At 38.1% G+C, this 22,355-nt stretch overlaps 1 protein-coding gene and 1 long non-coding RNA gene across 11 annotated transcripts in view; one reads left to right on the top strand and one right to left on the bottom strand.

Annotated features, from left to right (window-relative positions):
• The window catches only part of FAM120B (family with sequence similarity 120B), a 34,776-nt gene extending 24,045 nt beyond the window's left edge, over window positions 1-10,731 (bottom strand). Inside the window, exons 1-5 of one of the 4 annotated variants that reach the window (XM_032216372.1) lie at window positions 10,614-10,731; window positions 8,950-9,088; window positions 5,421-6,481; window positions 4,358-4,538; window positions 1,666-1,761 (exon numbers count right to left, since the gene is read on the bottom strand). In XM_032216372.1, the coding sequence (XP_032072263.1) occupies window positions 1,666-1,761; window positions 4,358-4,538; window positions 5,421-6,443 (1,300 nt within the window). In that variant the 5' untranslated portion in view covers window positions 6,444-6,481; window positions 8,950-9,088; window positions 10,614-10,731. The other 3 variants (XM_032216371.1, XM_032216374.1, XM_032216373.1) reach the window with 3 other exon arrangements.
• A 4,612-nt stretch (window positions 10,732-15,343) lies between these two features.
• LOC116508371 lies at window positions 15,344-21,559 on the top strand. Of its 7 annotated transcripts, XR_004255317.1 has the most exons (4): window positions 15,344-15,526; window positions 15,694-17,869; window positions 20,113-20,182; window positions 20,304-21,559. It is a non-coding gene; the product is annotated as an uncharacterized LOC116508371 (long non-coding RNA). The 7 variants fall into 7 exon arrangements; XR_004255319.1 differs by having other exon boundaries at window positions 15,694-15,825; window positions 16,237-21,559; XR_004255316.1 differs by having other exon boundaries at window positions 20,113-21,559.
• Window positions 21,560-22,355: the final 796 nt, after the last annotated feature.

Raw genomic sequence — 22,355 nt, 5'->3', positions numbered from 1 at the left:
AATAAACTAGGTTCTTTTAGGGAAACTTTATATCATGCTGTATTTGCTAATAGGGGGCATGATAATCCAGCGGTAAAGAAGCTGAGCTTTTCAGCTGGAAAGCAGACAGTCAGGGTTTGAGACCAGAGCGCTCCTGTCACTTGCTCCAGCTCTTGCCAACCTAGCAGTTCGAAAGCATGCAAAATGTGAGTAGATAAATAGGTACTGCTTTGGCTGGATGGTTACTGCATTCTGTATTTTTCTACTGACCCATATCATGAAAACAGATCCGCCTCAGGAGAACATAGGCTCCCTCATCTTGAGAATTGGAGATGAGCACCATCTCCTTAAATCCGTCACGACAGACAGGGGAAACCTTTAATCCCTTTAATATTAGCTAAAAGTGAAGATCAAACCAATATCTCTTTATACCAACTAAACCTCTTGAATTATACACTGTTTCAAATCCTATTCTAACATGAAGACTTTGTTAGAAATGTAATAAATATGCAGATCTATTGCAAGTAATAAGGATTGAGTGGTTGAGATTATCTGGATCAGCCTTCTCTAATCTAAGATTTTAACATATCTGGAGGCAACAGGGGAAGCCTAATCTAGATTCCGAGCACTCTAGTTTATGGTTAAATGATTATGAATATAAATTGTACAGTCACCCTGGGTAAAGATCTCTGCCAGGAGACAGACAAGCTGTTCCTTGTTATAGTCTCTTGATTTCTTCTTATTGTTCCATACTATTAACTATTAGGGCTGCATTATTGAAGGGAATATAAATACAGTCTTGGGATTTTTTTGGATTCCACCATGAGTAATTCATATATTTTCTTAAGTTTGGTGCATACATCATTATGGCTGCTTCTAATAATGTGTGCCTGTGTGCACATACATACACAGCACACTACTTTTTAGGAACATAAGTATAGTCTTGCAGAATAAGGCCTATATCTAGACAACGTCTGTCTCATCCAGTGGCCCATCTCATGCAAAGGGAAGCCTTTCTCATACATGTATCAAACATGTAAAAGTGGACTTTTCTCATGCTTGGAAGCAGCATCTGTCAAAGTTAGTAACTTATGAAGAATGATTTGCAGACAGCTATGTTGAAAGAACTGTATCCCAATGTATTGTTCAGCTCATTCTTGGTAATTAAATGTGTATGGGTAATGTTCATGATTCTGCAATGAATGCTTCTATCAAATGTGCTTGAATAGCAAATTAAGGTTGACTAGACTCATAAATGGCAGGGCTTAGTAAAAGTGGCATCTTAATTTAAAATTTCATCCCTAAACAAGAAAAAGTTGACTCTACTCACATTAGAATAGGACAATGATAACTATTTTAACCTATCTACATATGAAAATTGACTCAATCTGAATCTTTCTTGCGTCCTCCCCTTATGTTTTACTTGGAAACAATGCTGTTTTATTTATTTTTAATTATTGTAGAGTTGTTCTTCTGATTCTTGATGCATGGAATTTTATTGATGTTTATTATGTTTAGGGATCATAAACTTACAACATCTTCTTGGCATACTACAATTTTTAAAAAAAATTAACTTGACTTCTTAGTAACGCTTGATTCTCAAAACTCCAATGTCTGATAGGGTATTTTTTAACAAATATTTTATATTTAGTTCACATTTTAATACAGGAGGAAATCTCGTTCTACCTGGCAGTGGTTTGGGTTGCACTAGGTCTGGCTGCCGCAAGGAATTTCCAGCATATACAAACCATTCTTTGACTACAGGATAAGCTCCACTGGCATCTAAAGAATAGAGAATTGGTTCAATGAATTTAGATGAGAGCAGACATTGTACGATTTGTAAAAACAAAGGTATGATGATTTAGGCTCATTCCCATATCTTAATGGGGATTAAACCCCAATGGATCCTACATAAAAATTTTCTCAGATTTGTATGTTTAGAGTAGGGATTCCTATAACTTTTGCCATCACACCTCTCTTTATTGTAATCTTAATGCACAGGCTTCCCCTAAAAATCCAAACATCAAAATGGAGAAAAATAAACTATAAAATGCATTGAAACTTCAGAAAATATTTATTGTAACAACATAATTAAAAGGTTCTTTACACCTACCCTGAGCTCTGTCTGCACCTACCCAAGAGAGGTAAACAGTATTCCACATTTTAGGAGCCAGAATTGTTCTGTTAACCTGCTGGCTGCCAGCTGACTGCAATTTGGCAGTTCAAATCTCACCAGGCTCAAGGTTGATTCAGCCTTCCATCCTTCCAAGTTGGGTAAAATGAGGACCCAGATTGTTGGGGGCAATATGCTGACTCTTTAAACCGCTTAGAGAGGGCTGTAAAGCATTGTAAATCAGTATATAAGTCTAAGTGCTATTGATTGTTTGGCAATTTTCAATATCACTGAATATGGCATCCCTCTTGATCATCCAGGAGGTTCGGAAATAGAGTGCATTACTTTGCAGATGCCAGATAACATTTGCCAAGTCAATTTCAGATAGCATCCCTTGTAAACAGATATTCCACAAAACAGGAAAAACCTGCAGAGTGTTTATTTGAATTAAACATGTCAAGAGTTTTTGTATTACCCCACATCAAAATTGTTTGGGTTTCAGCAGAAATAAAACAAATACCATAACAGTTTTGTATCCAAGAAAAGGGGGGGGGGGAACCGATGATACGGAAGCTCTATATGGTATAAAATGTTGACAAATGTTAAGGCTGCATCTATAGAGATGCAACTGGAGAAATGTTAAAATCTGAGTGAGGTTTCTAATGGAATTCTAATTCTAATTAATTTATCTTGTTTAATGTATATGGGAAAGCTGCATCTGTATCTCATGATAGGAAGAATGCTGTACACAAAGAAGAAAGTAATACAAAAAGAGGGGTCAGTTTGTCAACTGTAACTCGGGATGTATTGAGCAGAAGTCTGCTTGAAAGAGTAACCGAATTGATAATTGACCTGGTCTTCCGGTTTCTGGCACGCATGTGTGTGCAAAGATTAGGTGGCCAGTGCACATGCATGTGCCAGAATGATGATCTTCTGGTTCTGGTACGCACACGCAGACCGGCCATCTGGTCTTCTGGTGCGCATGCGCACGCAAAGACCAGGTGGCCAAAGTGCATGTGTGCCGAAAACTGGAAGATCATCTTCCTGGTGCGCACATGAGGCTGCTCTTCTGGTTTCCGGCATTCCCACGTGCATGAAGACCAGCTGGCCGGCATGCCAGAACCCGAAAGAGCAATGGGTGATGGCTCTGTGGGCTACTTCCGGCACGCGTGCCGTAGGTTCGCCATCACGGGTATAGGGTCTCCTGCTTGAGCAGGGGGTTGGATTAAAGACCTCCAAGGTGCCTTCCAGCTCTATTCTAAATTATGAAATGTTTAGTATGATTATAGAGCTGATGATTGCTTGATGAGTGTGAGAATGGCATATGATGGAACTAAAGTATGCAAGAGAGTAGAATAATTAGCAAATGGTTCAACACTCAGTAGAATGTAAGATAAAGATGTATGGTATTCCCTTGGCTCTTTAATGCATTTATGAATGCAGTACATTCATGAAGAATTATTTGTTACATTGGAGGTATTTGGCTGGGGACATGAAAGTAGAAGTACTTTCATAGCAGATGATACCACGTTAGCTGACAAACTGAGTAATTTGCGTGAATATTAGATAGCTTACATAATGCAAAGAGAGGTATCTATTTGAAAATTAATCTATCAAAGATCGAAGTAAATGTATTCCATATACCTGGAATGAAAATGTATGCTTCCAAAAACTAAAAAGTCGTGTTTCTGTTTCATCCCACGTTTTGTGCTACGCAATCCATTTGCAGAATTGCTTCGCCTTAAGTTGTACTATTTTTTCCTGTCAAATTTCTACTAAAATTCATTTTCCTCCATTATTATTCTAAATAATTTTGGGGGGAAAAGAGTTAATATCTTAAGGACAACTCTTCAAACTCATTTAAGATCATAATTTCAACACTTGGGAGGAAAGCACATTTTTGTTAAAATAACCTTAAAAAAACCCCTACTATATTAGGCTACAGTTTTGCTCTGCTTGCTTGCTTATTAACAGCTTTCATAAGTATTTGATTATAGGGGTTGTACAAGATTTCCTTAAAAGGTTCAAAATACACCAGCTCTCAAGTGCACACAACTTCCTTCAATTATTTCCAATGGTCTTCTAATTAATTACATGTGGCTTGCCTACAGTATCAAGAACAAAATTGGGTTATCTATGCAAGCCTTGCATTTAGAAACTGCACAGATCACTTTTTCAAATTTTGTGCATAAGCATGTGACCCAACTGCAATTCATTACTCCAAGCTTTGAAGATTCAACAGTAAATTTCTAATGAACCCTTTACCTTTTGCAGACTCCAGCAGGATGGAATAGATGTGCTGCCGAACAGGGCAATAGATAAGTGCCTGTCCAGGAAGGGAGGTATCATATTCATCTTCCAACGTGTTGCTGCACTCAAGTTCTGCATGGCTTAGGATATTGTATATCATATGATTTTCAGCTCGCATGTGTTGTTCTTCAGCTATCTGTCACAAGCAGAATAAATAAATATATATATTTGATTTGCTTTTTTAGCTTCAGAACACACCTTTAATTCTTTTTTTTTCTTCAATTTATGAGTGCCACAGAAACCCTAGCAATGATGTTGGTGACAACTGAGAGTATGACTTTTTCAGCCATTTATTATGGGAGATTAAGAACAAATAGATGGACTAAACCTAGAATTGATTTTCTGTAGTTAGTGTTTGTTTCACTAACATTTTTGTGTATGTGTGTGTATGTGTATATACACACACGCACATACATGTGTACCTTTATATATGTGTGTAAAGGTTCCCCATGCACATATGTGCTAGTTGTTCCCAACTCTAGGGGGCGGTGCCCATCTCTGTTTCAAAGCCGAAGAGCCAGCGCTGTCTGAAGATGTCTCCATGGCCAGCATGACTAAATGCCAAAGGCGCAGGGAATGCTGTTACCTTCCCACCAAAGGTGGTTGCTATTTTTTCTACCTGCATTTTTACATGCTTTCGAACTGCTAGGTTGGCAGAAGCTGGGACAAGTAATGGGAGCTCACTCCATTATGCAGTGCTAGGGATTCGCACCGCTGAAAGATGGCATAAGATACACACACACATACACACCTCTTATGCCATCTTCAACACCATAAGGCCATAAAAATGAACCTAAAAAACATAGGTGAACTATGATTTGTTCACAGTTCACAGTTCGTTGTGTATCATTGGGAGACTAACGAGGATTTAACGTAAAAGAAGAACAGACTATCCTGTACCCCTTCCAAAGAAAACAATATAGAGAAGTACTAATACTTAATATAATATCCATCTATGTAGCCAAACTACCAGCTCTTTGTAATTGCCTGAATTCGGGTAACCCAGATAAGGAATTACCTGAAAGATTTCCTGATCTAAACAAATAGGGAAATCTTTCTTCTGCTCTGCTGCTAACTGTAATGTAGATGTGAAGTCACAAGGAAGCCAGGGAGAATGCTGTCCAGGCAGCAAGTAAGATTCTATTCCTTTGCGCAATATTAACTGGTCTGATCCCAAAGGCAGCATTTTTTCCAGATCCATCAAACTCTCAGAAACATGTGGAATAGCTGAAATATAATTTGCAACAGCAATAATAATATCTTTCTTGTCACAGCTTTGCCTTTTTGCCCGATACGAAGATAAACATTGATTCCGAAAACCTTCCATAGCTCTTTCTGGGACAGTGTCTGTGCCAAGGAGGCAAGCCAAAAGGGGAAGATCTGGGACACGGAGACCAAGCCAACCGCAGAGATTTTGCCTTGAGTACATTACTGTTTCCAGTGAATCCAAGTGTAGCTTACTAATGGAAAAATAAGGAACGGTATCGTAAATCAGGTAATCTGTGTCTTCTCCAAGAATTCCCATACAGTTGTTCTTTTGTGCATAATTTGCTATTTCATAGTCTGCTTCTTGCAATGAACATATCACCTCTTGACCAAGAGTTTTCAAGGCAAAACGCGTAAATGTGGCCAGTCCAGATGGTATAAAGAACATTCCTCTTCCAGGTTGCTGCTTATTGGCTTTGATGAACTCAAAGATCTTAGCTATTTCTTTGTTATTTCTCAACCTTCGTTTGACCCATTCGTTTCGCTTTTTTTGCTCCACAAGGCCATCAAAACAGAAAACTAGTTTGATACCAGCGGTTGTAAAGTGATTTATGAAACTGTCCAAATTGGAACGATATTCACGCCATTGGCCCCCACAGACCCAAGATTCTGGTGTATACCAGTGTCGAAGACAAGACATAGCATCTACTACAAGGACAGGAACAGATCCAGGATGAGTTCCACAATGGTTTTCAGCCACATCTTTCAGATTTATCACTATACATACATCTGGACAGGCAGTGACCACAAACGTATATAAGCCTTTAACACCCATACTTTTAGTGCATAGAAAATCTCTATTTCTTCCACCAGCTAAAAAAGAGAAAGAAGAAAATAGTTGTCATAATTGTTTACCAAGTGCAATTTCAATCCATTTCAATATCATCCTAAAGAGAGGTAAGATGATAGGATTTTAAAGAAGTATTCTATTAAACTGATCTCAGCATTATTTTTCACTGTTTAAAATAGAAATAACATTCACAAATCTTCAGACAATATTTCTATTCAAGTACCACATAACATCAGAGTCTTAACACTTTGAGAAATATGTTTAATTTGGGGAACAACTTACTATTTTTGAGAAATGTTGAGAAATGCTTTCAGGGATATGATAAAGTCAAGGTAAATGTGGACTTTAAAAATAATACTACACATTTCCTATAAACCAGAATTGTCTTCTAAAATGCCTTTATGGTTGTCACCACAAGAAGCATTTTATAGAAAAGTAATGATAGTTAAACAAAATTGGTTAACCTAGGCTGAATTGCTAAATTTTGTAAAGAATTTAACTTAAAAATAAGAGGAAAGTCAGAGTTAGGTTTTATCTGCCATTGGTTTCCTATGATCAGCTAATGGAAAGTTGGATAAAAAGAATTACAATTTGAAAACAGTAAAACTAAATTTGATGTAGAGCTCTGTACAGATGATGATCGTATTATTGTTAATATGGATAAATTTATTGAAAATGGTACAGAAGATAATAAATGTTAAAGATTGTATGGGCAAAAATATGTAAGGTGTAATATACAGTTGGATCAATGGGACAGTATGTGCAAGAATGGGTTGAAATTTAGATTAAATTATAATCTTACAGAGAATTTTTATAAAATGATGTATCGTTAGTACAGGATGAATTGCCAAGAATGCATGAGGGAATTTCAAATATTTATTGAAAATGTAATCATACTGAGTGAGGGAACAGTTTTTCACCTTTAGTGGATATGTAACAAAGCTAGAAAGTAACAAGATCAAGTATGTATTTTGATGCAGAAGATTTTAAAAGTGAATTGGATCTTGCTGGCAATTTGCCTTTTGCACAAATATAAATATAATCCAGTATCGATAGAAGACGGTACAGTATTTGTAGTTCAGGTTGAACTGTGGTGTTCTTGGTGGTCTTCCTGACTTTCATTTAAACTTCTTGAATTTCATTACTAATCAGCACCAATAGGAAGTGGGGTTTGGTTTTATTGGTCATTCTTTGATTAGGCTGTTGTTTATGATTTAAGTTTTTTTATTTGTGTTGTTATTTCCTTGATTGGGGTATTATTTACTTTTTGATTGTTGGAATGATGTTAATGCAAACAATGCAAGAATAATAAAGTTTTCATAGCATGTACATTGAGTAAAATTTAAATTTTAAATTAAAAAATATATTTAAGGCTTTTTTTTTAACCTAAAGCAAGTCTTATAATTCTGGTTCTTCTTCTGTTTTTTATGCTACTGAAAATAAAATTTCACTTCTAATACAGAGAGAGTAGACATTAGCAGCACTTAATTAGTGTCACATCATTTTTTCACACTGCTGATTTCTCACATTTTCATTACTGTACAAAATACCTTGGAAGTGTTATATTCAGTATGTTCTATTCATGAAAATGACTGTGGATTTTTAACTTGCAATTTTAAAAGATGCCTCTAGTTTTCTTTAATGGTTTCTACCCCTTATGTGCTATTATCACATTCCTTTGTACTATAGTGCAAAAATAAATGTTTCAATTGGTCTAGAAATAACATGAAGGTACTGATGGTTGCTTTCTAATATATTCTTGGGAACTTTAATCTGAGAACTATTTATGAACCTAGTCTGTGTCACAAGAGTCTTAATTTATAGCTGATTCTTTATATGCAAAGGTGAAAATATTAGAATAAGTTTTTTCTTAAAATCTGTTCAAGATAGACAATCAGATTTAATTCTAAGTGATAACCAGGATTTTATCATGAGATAATGCTACCAACTTGGGTGTCTTTAAAACGGGACAAACCAATTCATGAAAGTAATGGGGATAATTGCTTAAACCTTGATGGTAGATAGCATGATTGTTAATTTAGCAAAGAACAAAGGGTATACACGTACAAAGGAAAGGGAGATTGAACACAAGGAGTTTAACCCATTAATTAATTAATGGACAAAGTATGGATAACAACTTAGTTGAAAGTCCTGAAGCACAAATATGATATCAGGAGAATTACTGGAACATGGTAAGGTAAATTCTGCTTGAGCAACAGCAATGTAACTGCTGATGTAGTGCAGTCCATCAGCAATGAACTTACTTGTCAGATATCTACTTGGCTGATGGTAGCATTAATGTTGAAAGCTCCTGGGTTCAGATCAAAGGCAAACCAACAGAAGAAATATGTTGCTAATAATCCACCGGAGACTATCAACCCAGTCAGAAGGAGATGGAGCACATAAAAACAATTCTGCACTTGCACTAAAGCATCTGTCTACCCCAGAAAATATTATGCCATTTCATTTCCGCCCTGATAAAAGTACTAACCAGATTTACTGGCCTGTTTGAAGTCCTTTCCTTTACCAGGATGAGAAGGGTTGCAGTCTGCATGTGTTTCCAGAGACTTCTGGTTCCTGATTGTCTTTCATACATGTATGGTGACATACACAGAACTTAAAATATAAAACTTTAAATAAAGCAAATAGCATTTTGAAACAAACTAAAACAATCACCGTCCTTTCAGTCCCATATAAGGATAATTTATTTTAATGGTATTTATTTTTCTTCTGTTTTTTTAGTCTCAAAGCAAAAATTATAAAAGGTGGGAATATTACTTATGAAAAGTGTTTTGTTCATTTGTTGAACGTCTATCTGGTTTCTAATTTAAAGGCACAATAATGCAGCATATTCAGGTACTACGTACAAATGACATCCTCTCTTGCAACAATAAACAAGATTAAAATAATGTCAATAAGATATAACTTCCTACCAGATTCAGGAATGTGTGACAACCAAACATTCAATCAGTACATTTCTCCTCTTATAATGGAAATACAATAAAGGAATCAGGAATATGGATCTATAATACACACACATACACACACACCATTACATTGTTGGTGAATGTTGATCTTCATTTTATTTTTAAGACAGTGGCAAATGATGCTAAATCAGAAGTTACAATTTTTGAAAATATCTGGGCATAAATTCCTGGCTCACTCTAAAACTATGGTGTATAATGATCCTGTTCATGCACTACATTATAGCTGACTGTAGTATTTGCATACAGTAAAATAGTTCAAATATATTACTCAACAGTAAGGTCAAGTTTAACCTGATATGCCCTCATGCTTACTAAGTAAGCTAACACAAGATTTCAGTTTTTGATTGATGCCTATCCAGCGAACTTCATAAATGTCATCTAAATATATTTAGGATTGCATCTCAACATAGCATGAATAACTAAAGAGCAGAGTAAGCTAAATACTTGGACATTCAGTATAACGGCTACAATAGTACTACTGAACCTCTGGCAGTTTTGGTCTGTCTTGCATATGCATCACACATAAGAACACCCAAAACTTTGATCACACCCCATGGCCATCCCTTGATGTTTTTGACCACACCTTGTGAACATCCCTGAAATCTGAGATCCTGCCCCGTTTTTCTCCCCTTGAAAAACATGTCCAAGATGCATACTGTTCATTATTGCCTTCAATAAATCATTGCATTTTCTGGAGACACCTTCCATGGTTCTCCCAAAAATAATTAACTCAATCTGGGTTCATTTTGTAGCTGCCCACAACTCACTGCTGGGTAAACTGACCAAATGGCTGGATCCTTACAACACAATAAAGTACAATGTTGCATGGACCCATCTTATTGCCTATTATCAACAGCTCTTTGGGTTCTTCTATCTCTCAGCAGCCCCTAAGTCCACGAGCCGGAAGAAACGGGCTTAGTTCTGAGCCGGGAGGGACGGGAACAACACCCTGCAAAGGACGGGCATATTGCTGACAAAGCCCTTATCGGAGGCTGCAACGTCCTACCAGCCTCCCGGCCAACTCTTGAGTGTATCCTCTCAAAGAGTTTTAATTCCACCCTACAGCATATTCGGAACCATTTCACGGCCCGTGATTGAAACATCCTTGGGAGGGAATTGACGTTCTAAAATAAGTACTCTTAGGAGGACAGCAGCCTTAAGGTTGTACCTTATGCCTCTTAATTCTCTGGATTCTAGGCCGGAATACTAAGAGGTCAACTCAGAGCCAGATGCCGGGTTTGCGCTGAACGCTTCCTTTCAATGTATCCCTTTGCAGTGCTGTTGACGGAGCGTGCGCACACTTTAAAAGTCTCTATGGTTCTTTCCCCGGGAAGACGGGATTGGCGGCGGTCACGTGATCCCCCACCAGACGCTCTCTTGTCTCTAAAGCATAAAGAGCTGGCGGACGAGAAGACAGTTGACAAACAAAATGTAGTGTTTAGGAAAAGGACGTGTGTCTCTTGTTAAATGCCACTACAGCGTGGAAGTTAAATCTCCCCTGACAGCTACAGTAATTTGTAGAAACAGAGCAAGAGCCCAAGACCGCTTTGCATGCATGATGTCCATACTTACTACAGTTTTGTACAGTTTTTGTTTTGGACGTAAATATTACTTTCACATTGTATCTCTCTAAAACAACTTGCTATCTATACTTTTCTCTACCCTTCCGTTAGAACAAAAAAATAATGCTTACAGATGTTATTTTTAATCTCAATTATCCTTTTGGTTAAGGTTTCCGGTGAAATAGTTCAGTGCTTAAATGTGAAAAGGCTTGTTTTGATGTTAGTCGCTGATGCAAGAGGTGAGGAATTGGATATTTCTAAAAAGATGCATGCCCTCAAATGTTCTGCTGTTGGAGGATTTTGGTGTTATTTTTAAAAGACTTGTTTAAACAAAGCAACAGGAAAACTATTTTTGCTTTATTTTTATTGTGGGGTCTGTCCCTTTTTTGAAGCTAGGCTTTAAAAAAGGTGGTTTCCTAGCAGCAGAATGCAGAAGGCCCATTCATACAACAATAGACAGAGAGGAAAGAAAGGGGCTGGTTTGTATAAACTGCTTCTGTCTTCATTCACACAGCCTGATACCCATGGGCATTGTGTGGGGTTACAATGGAGCTAAAGGATGCATTGTGGGTGAAAACAAATCAAAACAGAGGAAGCGATCAGAGAAGAGTAGTAGAACAAAATTGTCCCCAAAATTGAAATCTTACATCTGAGATTAGGGTTACTTTTTAGCTGCTTGGCATATTAAGCAAAGTTTCTATTAGCTGCAGTATTAAAAGTTTAGCAAAACTTTACATGGGGATTTTGACCATTTGCAAAAGGCAAAAAGGTGCACTGACTGATGTTTTGCTCCTCGCCATTGTCCTAATGTTATAGGAATTTTGCACAAAAGGGCATTAGCAATTTCTCCAGAAAGTTTCTTTATTGGTAGTTGACAAATTTTTTTTTACTAAATTTTAAAATATTCTCTAAGATATATTAAATAGGCTGCCTTCTGTTCCCTTATCATAGCAGAACCATGAGTGTCTTGCTGAAAATTTTGATGATCCCATAACCGACTTCAATAGGCAACAGGTGGAAGCTTAAATAACTTCACATATCTTTCCAGGGGAAAATGGGCACAGTAGGGAGCCAATTGGAGGATTAGATCAGATGTTATTGCCAATGAAGAAATTAAATGGGGCAGTGCTCAGGGGAACACAGATTAATATATTTAGTGACTTTGCATATACAAAAGCTTACCATTGTAGCCACATCTGAATGCCTATGAATAGTGTGGACCATGTGCAGCCTGTCACTGCAGGTGCCTACATCTGTTCTTCTGCAGGCAGATGTTCACAGAAAAAAGACCCCCCAACTCCAGAAGCAGAGAATCTATATCATTCCCAAACTCCAAAATCACATCTGAAAAAGGACTGAAAATCATTTTTAAAAAGAACTTCTGCTGCAGGTGAAAAATAAAACTATGAGAAAAGCATTAAAAGAAAATGGGATATTCAGATTTTCTGCAAATGGCAAAAGAGAAGCAAAAGGGATATTCTAGAGTATTTATTAGCAAATAGAGATTTTCTGTGACATTGCAATTTTAAGTGCTCTTAGTTTGAATATAGTTCCAGTGAATTCTGCAGAAAATGTAATGTTTGAGTTATATTAGCATAAAAAAATGGACAAGTAAATATCTCCCTACTAATGCAATTCATCCCATGCTTAATTGCACATACATTAGTGGATTATATTCTGCATTTGCTATTAAAAGCTTCATGTTGAAAAGCCTTGTTTAAAAATATCATCTTGGATATGATGATATCTATGCAATACATGCATCTATGCATATATTTCAAATTGGAGTCTGTACAAGCAGAATAACATTACAACAACAATCCAATATTTAAAAGTAATGTTTAATAGAACTAAATGAAAATTTTGAAGTCAAAACAGACACATTAAGGAACTAATGTAGTTAAATTACACAAATAATATACATTATATTATGTGATAGGTTTGTTAATATTGCTGTAAGCTGCCCAGAGTAGCTCTTCGGTAAGGTGGGCTGTGAATAATTTAAACAAACAAATAAACATCAACAATACAATAAACTAAACATTCTTGATAACTTTTCGGGGTGACTTGGGTGGGGCATATAACTTAAAATTATAATATATTTTTACTGATAAGTTAAAACAAATCTTCAATATATTAAGATAATATTCTAAAAACTAGTTTACCAAGATATTCATTCTGACAAATATCTTGTCCTTGTGGCAAAAAAATATTTCTAAAAGCAACATATTAGCACATGCTCAGAGGGATGAACAATTTAAAAATTCTAAAGCCACATATTTACATAAATTATGGGTCCTGCATAATGCATATGCTTAACCGCTATTGTCTACAATTGCTAGAGCTTTTTCACCCAGTGTACCTAGATACCTAATGTTTTGCGTATTCCAGGTGTCACAATGTAGACATGTTATACATACAAACATACAATAGCAGTTGGAAGAGACCGTGGAGGTCTTATAGTCCAGCCCCCTGCCTAGGCAGGAAACCCTATACCGTTTCAGACAAATGGCTGTCCAACATCTTCTTAAAAACTTTCAGTGTTGGGGCATTCACAACTTCTGGAGGCAAGCTGTTCCACTGATTAATTGTTCTAACTGTCAGGAAATTTTTCCTCAGTTCTATGTTGCTTCTCTCCTTGATTAGTTTTCACCCATTGCCTCTTGTTCTACCCTCAGGTCCCTTGGAGAATAGTTTGACTCCCTCTTCTTTGTGGCAACCCATGAGATATTGGAACACTGCTATCACGTCTCCCCTAGGCCTTCTTTTCATTAAACTAGATATACCCAGTTCCTGCAAACGTTCTTCATATGTTTTAGTCTCCAGTCCCCTAATCATCTTTGTTGCTCTTCTCTGCACTCTTTCTAGAGTCTCCACATCTTTTTTATATTAGGGCCTTAATGTTGCTACCAATACGGAAGGTAGGATTTTAATGCAGCTTATTCTGTGAGTTCCAGGAACAGATTGCACTTCAGATGGCCTTATAAAGTGAACTTTATTTTGCTGCATTCTTACTGTTTTTATCTTGATTTATAACAGATATTGTTGATTGCTTTTCTAGTTTTAATGGGGGATTGTATCTTGCTCTGGGTTCTGAGAGGAGGAAGAAGTTGATACTAATGATTATATTAATGTATGCATAGGTCTGGCTTATAGTTTCTATTGATTTCTTAAGAAATTGTGGATTTTAGATTTAACAGTCTAGAGCCCATCCCTCTTTTCAATAATAAATAATGGTAAGTTAACAATCTCATCCGCTAGTGAAATGTTCTGACAACAAACCAGTGCTTTTGTTTCTATTACAGCCATATTATATATCTAATTAGAATGAGCCCAAAGATCAAGGCTGCGCTCACATCATCTGATGACATCACAAATGTTCTAGAGAAGAGTCTTATAAGCAAAAATTGCTGCCAAGTTATTGTTTATGTGACAAAGGAAAACTTATTTCTAAAATATGCTTAATTTTGATTTAGCTTCAGGTCAGAGTCTGTTTTAGGTTATACTTGAAGGCCTAAAATTATAGGCCCTCTAGAGTACAAATGGAAAAATGGAATGAGAGCTCTAATTTTACGTAAGTTTTGTATAGGTAATATTTTATTTTATGAAGATAGTAGATTGCAAGTACATGTGTTAAATTTTGAGAACGCACTGGTATTTGATAAATTCTGATATATATTTTCTTCCTAGTGTTTTCCTGCAAGTGCAGGGTCTACTTTTTTTAGATCAACCAAACATTACAGGAATGTACTGAGCAGCATGTTATCTAGCATCATGGATTGAGAGAGAATGACTGGCCCAAGGTCAACCTGCCATTTCATGTCTCAAGTGGGAGTAGAACTCAACTGGTTTCTAGCCTGGTGCTTTAACCATTAGAACAAACTGGGTCTCCTATTTGATCGATATTGAAATGGTCTACAAACAGTATTGTTTAATATGGAAATCTGGATTTGGAAAAACAAGTGTCCTCCAAAAGTCTACAATGCGGATTTTATACATTTCTGCCCACCATGGGCAAAACGCCCTGAAATAAATATTCTAAGAGGAAGCATTCATACCACTAATGGCATCCAATAATTTCCAATTATTAATTTTATTTGATTTCTTTACTCCTTTTCTCCCATTGACCTGTTGGTTGGTTAAGGTGCGTTCAGTCCAGGGAATCAACTCGGAGGGTTTTGAATACTACTAGGCAGATAACGAATGCAAAGAAATGTAAGAATCTGCTCTAAAACGTCGGCCCGTTATATGTATAGCACAGACTCTAAGTATGCCCCTGCTCTCCACCCACCAAGAAATCTACGCTTCCGTCTTCCGCCGGAGAGTCCTACAAGCAATCTGGGGAGAGGTTGAAACAGGATCCCGCGGGAAATAACATCCCGCCTTGGCAGGCGGATCTGCAATGTTTGCTAAGCCTCAGAGAGGTCTCTTCTCACGGCCCGGCAACTAGTTTTTGATTTGTTCAGCAGCCCCGGGAGATGCTCCCTGGGTCGACGTCCAGGCACGCGACTGACCTCAGGTTCGGGAGGAAAAAAATCAACCAAAAGCCCTTTCCCGGTTAGGAAAGAATTGGGGGGCGGGAGAATAGCCCCAAGTAGGCTCTTTCCATTGAAGCCAAAGAAATCAGAAGGAGAATGGCAGCGAGACTTCCTTCCTTTCCTTCCTCCCTTCCCTTCCTTATTCAAGGATTTCTCCTTTGGACCCCAGCCTAGGCAGGCCCCCCGATCAGATTTGTTGAAGCAAGGGCTGGAAAGAGCAGCTGGCGGCAGCAATCTGATGAAGAAACAAAGGAATGCCCCGCCAGTTCTGGGATCCCAGGTAAACACGCCTGCTTTATTATGGAGAGGAGAGGAGCAGATGATTTGCGGTTGGAAAACGGGGAGGGAGAGGCGGAGAGAGGGAGAAAGCGGAGCCGGGGGAAGTCGTGGGAGGGGTGGTGGTGGGAGCGGTCGCAGGGAGCTGGTGCTTATCTGTCATCTGGCTTCTCTGTGTGCCAGCTGAGCCACGCGCCCGCCCTTTCTTATTCTAATCAGCACATGCCTTTACAACTTTCGACAAACCTGCAGAGCAGCCAAACTTATTCACCCGGCTCTCTTAAAATCAATACGTGGGCTCCGACTTTTCCTACGTGGGTGCATGGCATGGGGAGGGGGAACCCCCTAACTCGATGGGTGCAGGCTCACTGTGATCCCCATTTTTCTCTCTTCTCCAACTCTCTCACCTGCACAGTGTGGAAGTCGGAAGTCCTGAGTTGCTGGAGCACCAAATCTGGGGAGAGGATTCCTTTCCCACATTCTCAGTGACCTGCACATGTGAAGCAGGAGGAGGGGGGGGGAGGGAGGAAGATTGGGGATTGTTACAGGAAAGGATAAATAGGTTGCCTAAAACCAAGCAACCATGTTTAATAATATTGCATCTTTAAAGCCAAATCCTAGGCAAATCAGGGAAGTTTAATTGTCATTGCATTTAATTTGGATTACTCTCAAGTGAAGTGTGCTTTGAACTACACCTGTTAACTCTCCTTTCGACTGGGTCACATGTGAATATGGACTGTTTCTGTTCACTGACTTTGTCTTTGCAGCCGGCTTATCATTGGCGCCCCACTCTAAAGGCCCTGAAACAGATGGGCAACTGAGGCAGTGGCTTCAAGTGAGCACACTGAGGAATAAATTTGATCCCTGGAGATGATTGAGTGTGAGATAGTGTCAAAACAAACATAATCTTGGTAACAATTTTATTTTTTATGATTGAACAGCTAAGAAGACACCAAACTGGCTATGTGTGGCTGCTTAGAATCCATTTTTTTGTGGTGAAACTCAGATCTTTATAAAAAAAATAGTCCCCCGTTTCTTGTAAATCTTGTCTGTCACTGCGATTGTAAGAATTGGCACAAGACCTGCTGATGCAGGAAGATAAACATGCAGGAGCCTTTTCTTCCAGTTAAGTAATGTCAGTATCTAAAGTAGAAAAAAAAATCATACAAATGTAATTCCTTGGTATCTATTACTAAAAACAACTGTGGAACAACCAAAAACTCTTTTCAAAGAAATGCCCAAGCTCATTCAAAGTTTTCTGCACATATTGATTGATGTCCATTTTCCAATGATTTGAATTATGATTTATTTATCCTTTTGACTTTAGCAGAATTGAACGCCAAGGGAGCAAAAAAGTAACCCTAATCTCCAAGTCTTCACGATCCATTCAAACTCATGCAAATGCATTGAGATTACTTGAAAGTACCGTAAATACAGTTGAAAAAATGAATGAGACACATGACCTCTGGGAAAAGAACTAAAGTCACATCTATTCAGCCAAGGTGGTTTTTGCCAATATTTGATCTTGGGTGTGGATTGATCCCTAAATCCATTTAGGATAAGCAAATTGGAACTCTCCAGATATTTTGGACTATGACCCTCATCATTCCTTGCTATTTTACTAGGGAATTCCAAAAAAGCTGCAGTTACCATGTTTCTTATCTTGAACTGAATCAGAGTTCACCCAGCCAATGTACATGAAACTATCTAGCTTGTTATATCAATCAATAGCTTGGACCTCAAAGCAATTTCCTCCATGTGAACGCCTCATGTCTTGGAGTTATCTTTTGTGTGTGGGAAGCTTTCAGATTAAATTAATGGCAAGCTATGACTAATTAATAACAATCCTTTGGGTGAATTTCCCCTCCCTCCCAAAAAACCCACCTAATCCTATTTTAGTTCACTGCCTATATTGCTGGGGATGATGATGGAAGTTGCTGACTGTTTCTTCTGGAAGACACGGGAATTGGGAAGGATGATTGTTTTAGTCCAATATCAAGGAAAGGTTTCCCATCACTGACTGAGCCATTATAGAATCAGTACCTCAAGTAAGTAATGTTAATCATCATCCTTCTTAAAAGTGTCATTTTGCTTACTCAGTGGATACATATAGAGTGGGGGGATGAGATTGATTAAATCCTAGAACTTCCAAATGGAATTACTGAATCGTTCTGACTTGGATTCTGTGGATATAGTGGGGTTAATGGAATTTGTTGCAGTAAGACCTCTCCTCCAAATGGCTTAATCTTCAACTAGCCCACACTGTATTTGGAAATAGAAGCAATACTATAACTGGGTTACCCAGATAGAAGCTCATCTTGCATTCATATCACCATGCCAGGCATGTTATGATGTAGATTCCAATATTCTCAGATCAGTGATTGTTCAATGTCCAGTTAGAGGCATGACTTTTATATAGACTGTTGGCCATTAACCTATTGGTTGAGGCCGACACGTCACATCACACTTCTTTCCTGCAAAAGATTACTTGGTTTTACTTCTCCCAAACTGGCAGGAAAGTTTGCAGTTCTTGAAGTTAGGGGCTTCAGTTTTCCACTAGCCATGAGAAATAGGACCTTTTACAATGTGATGTAAACTTGCTTGAAGTTATCTTACCCAGGGTGCCTGCTGGCCACCTATACCCATCTCTAGAAAGCTCCATTCCATCCTCTTTTCCATTTCCCTTCAACAGCCTGCATCCTGTGCCCTTTAACTCAATTTTTAATAGTTTTTTTAAGCCTGCACATTTTGCTATTTCCTTTTTTAAACGGATGCTTCCTTTTTGTATTACATCCATAACTACCTTAATTCTGGCTATGTACATACCTACAAATTCAATATGAATGACAGTTAAATTGAACCATCTGTGTTCAAGGAACTAAATGGGAAAAGAAATGTGTGTTGCCTTGATGCTTATAAACATAGGTTTTGGTTTGCATATTGTGTGGAATTGTTTTTGCTTAACTCTAGTTTCTTGAGTATGCTTCAGTTGATTGGGTTCACACCACAGAAATTTATATATTATATTAATGATTAACAATCCAGGTAGCCACCTTATCATTTATATCCAGATAACAGATAACATTTGACCAAGGACTCCCTAAAACTTCTTACTTGAATGTATCTCGAGCTGAACTTTCTCCAGACCAAACAAGTTCTCTGCCCCTTAGTTATGACTGCTGCGTGGCAGAGGAAATGGTCGAGCAAGATACATTCTTGATCTACCCTTTATCATTTTGTCTTGGCTATTTCCGGCCTCAGAAAAGGCTGCTCAGTCTTGCTGGAAAAGGGTAACTACAAAGGTTTTTGCATCCTCCCCAGAAGGAAGTTGCAAATCTTCCACTTCTCAGATCACCCAAATCTTCAATCTGACATTTTTTCAGAGCCTTTGGGAGCCAACTGGGCTCAGGCTGCTCAAAGGACATGGTTTCTTTTTTCTCTGTTCTCTACAGAAAGAGCTTCAGGTCCCCACCCTCTCAGATCTTGCTTCCTCCCCCCCTTTCCCTCCCCTCCTCTAAACAGGATCAAATTCACCTTGTCTTTTGCTTCTAACATTTTGTCTGTGCTGGTTAATGAGTTCAACATAGTACAGTAAATTTGCTGAGGAATCAAAAAGTATTTAAAAGGGGCTTGTGGTGCTGCCTTAATGAAAAAGGTAAGGATTTATCACTTTTTTTCTGGCTGTTTTTTTTCCAATCACCCTCTTTTCTCTCTCAACCTCCCCCCCCCCAGTCTATTCAACATACTTTAACTTAAGCTGCCTTTGCATTGAGTTGGGGGGGGGGCAGGGAACAGCCAGCTAGAGGGACTGAAGCTGAAAGTGTGAGAGCGGAATCTAGAGACATGCAGGAGCTAGGATGAAAAAACGCCATTTGGTTAGGAGCAGATGGCTGGCCAGGGGGGTGGATTGCATCTAAAGGCGTGTCATCCCCCTTCAGCTTGAATCCCTGAGGGCTCCCCTTGTCTTCAAAATCAATGAAAATTAAAGTGCAGAGAAAGGATGAATGGAGGGACCCCGAGTCTCTTCTTTGTTCAGCCCAGCTACTGGTGGGCAGGAGTTAAACTACAACAGCCTCCTATAGAAACACTTAAGTTAAACAGTCTCCCCGTTAGCCCAGAAGCATCTGAGAAGAAGGGGCGGGGGAGCAAAGCAAAGAGGAAGGGGAGAGCAAGGGGGGGAAAAGGGGCTTTCTGCTTGATTTCCCCAATACAGAATCGCGTGGCATAAATTAAGTTGGAAGAGAATAAGCGCTTTGGGTAGGATTCTGATGGATTTTATGACGCCTTTCAGTTCCGCTTTGCAGACCTAATCGAGAAATCTGTGCTGCGTCAATTTAACAAATCCTTGAGAGCGAAGGCAGGTTAGTCAAAAAGATTTGGAAAGACTTTTTTTTTAATGGGGAGGCAGGGGTGATCCAGGGGAAGCAGGCTTTTAAGCCCTTGCACGCGTTTAAGTTTGATTCACACTCCTTCCCATAACAGGAATGTCAAATGAATATCTAGAAAGTCTGGCTTCGAAGATCAAATCACCATGGATCCTAAATCTGCTACGCCTTTATTCTACGACACCCCTGACTTAACTGACCTAGGAAAAGATGCCACCACAGCAAATTTCTCTTTGCATCTCTTCATCCTTCAGCCTGGCAAATGTCTAAGAACAACAGATAAAGAGTATTTCTCTTGCACAAGAGGGCATGTTTTGCACAAGGATTTTTAGTATTAATGAGATCCAGAAGGGTGATTTTTGATATTGGAGGAATTTCCAATATATTTCTTAGCTGTTGTAGATTGTATACTAATTGTATGATAGTTTCTCTGAAAATTGCCTCAAAGGCGAACAGGGGACCTAAAGTGAGTCTACTCACTCTGTTTACAATCCCTGAAAACAACTGCTACAATGAAATCTCTCGAGCTTTTACAAAAACTCTGAATAATTGAGAGTAACAGAATGTTACTTCAATGTATAGAACTAATTACAGATGAATAGATGATACTCCTTGTTTAAATAAATCTTTACATGAATCAGTAGTATAAAATTAAAATATGTGTCCAAACTCGAAAAACTTGCCAACACTGCAGCTCTAAATGAGACACTACAGGATTTCTCCCAATGGGTTCAAGAGAAAGTGTTTCCTAGGGCCTATTTTAACTTACTTAAGGTAGTTAAAATTATTCTTTTTCTTTCTAAACAAGTTGCATCAGACCAAGAATATAATGCAACCACAATTATTTTCTTCAGAAAACATTTACAAATGCAATATACAACTACAAACATATCTGCTGTTTTGCTATCCTGAGCAGCAAAGGATCATTTATGTTTCTGTAGAAATGCACTTACCCAGACATATACTTTATTACACACTCAGATTTCTTTGTTTTTTTCACAGGCATTCCCCCTCTCATTTTAAATCAGTCTGTCTGCATATATACCTTGTCCATCAGTATTCCTCATCCAGATGCTCTTGTTGTTTAATGGAACTACAATCCCCTTCAACTTGTAGGCCAATATACATGAAAAGCACTGAATGCAGAAAGCTTACAATAAGGTATAGGTTAGCAAGAGTAAGCAGATGAACTTTCAAAAGATACCCAGTTGATTATTCTCTGACTAATTTATTTATCAGTGTTATTGGGAAGTTTTTAAAGAAATGAATCACTGCCTGGAAAAAAGATAAATACTAAGTATACTCCATGCATTTGACATGCAAACTTAAATAAACAGCAACATTTCTTCACTGGTTCTGTGGTATATTTGGATCATTTATTTTTCTGCAGCAGCCTGAATTCCTTACATATAGCACCTTTTAAAAGCAGACATTCATACCGTGGTTAGAGTGAAAATCAGTGTCTGTCCCATTTTGAGGTGATTAATTTGAGGTGAAGATATATGAATGTCATTTTATAGTTTTCTGATCTGGTTGGCTTTCTGAATTTGCCTTTAATAAACTCAAGACTGCTTTGTGCAAGATGATTTGCACCATTTCCAAAATCTGATTATTGGGCCTCTGGTCAGCAAATTATGTGCATAGAGGCAAAAATCCATTCAGACCTATCAGAGACCAAGTCACATGGCTGGAATGTTGCCTCTGCTTATAAACTATCATTACTTTCATATTCAAAAAACCAAAAATTAAGATATTTGATCAGAGCCAACATTTTGCAGAAACTGCATTCCCTACCCCATGCTTTTGACAGCTTGTATTAAACTAAGGTTTGTTTAACAACAGTCTTCTCCCTCCAAGAACTACCACCTTAATTGGCTAAATGTACATAATCAAAAACCAAACTATTTCTTGGCATACCATGCTGGGTAAACCCAGCTATTAGATTCAACGTTAAATTTCTCGTATGCCACCAGGAAAAGTAGACTTGTCTTCTCCAATGCATATCCAATTAGTGATTTTCTTTTAATTGACCTTCAACAGCAATTGGATTTGATGAAGTGGTTTAGATTGTTTTTTCTCCCTCTTGCACTCCTCACTCCCCTTCCCCCCCTCCGCACGCCCAACACGCACATTGTAAGGCAATTTGTGA

The sequence above is a fragment of the Thamnophis elegans genome, chromosome 4, assembly GCF_009769535.1.
Source record: "Thamnophis elegans isolate rThaEle1 chromosome 4, rThaEle1.pri, whole genome shotgun sequence".
Classification (NCBI taxonomy): domain Eukaryota; kingdom Metazoa; phylum Chordata; class Lepidosauria; order Squamata; family Colubridae; genus Thamnophis; species Thamnophis elegans.
Note: the sequence above shows the minus strand (reverse complement) of the source record. Positions and strands in the feature narration are given on the sequence as shown.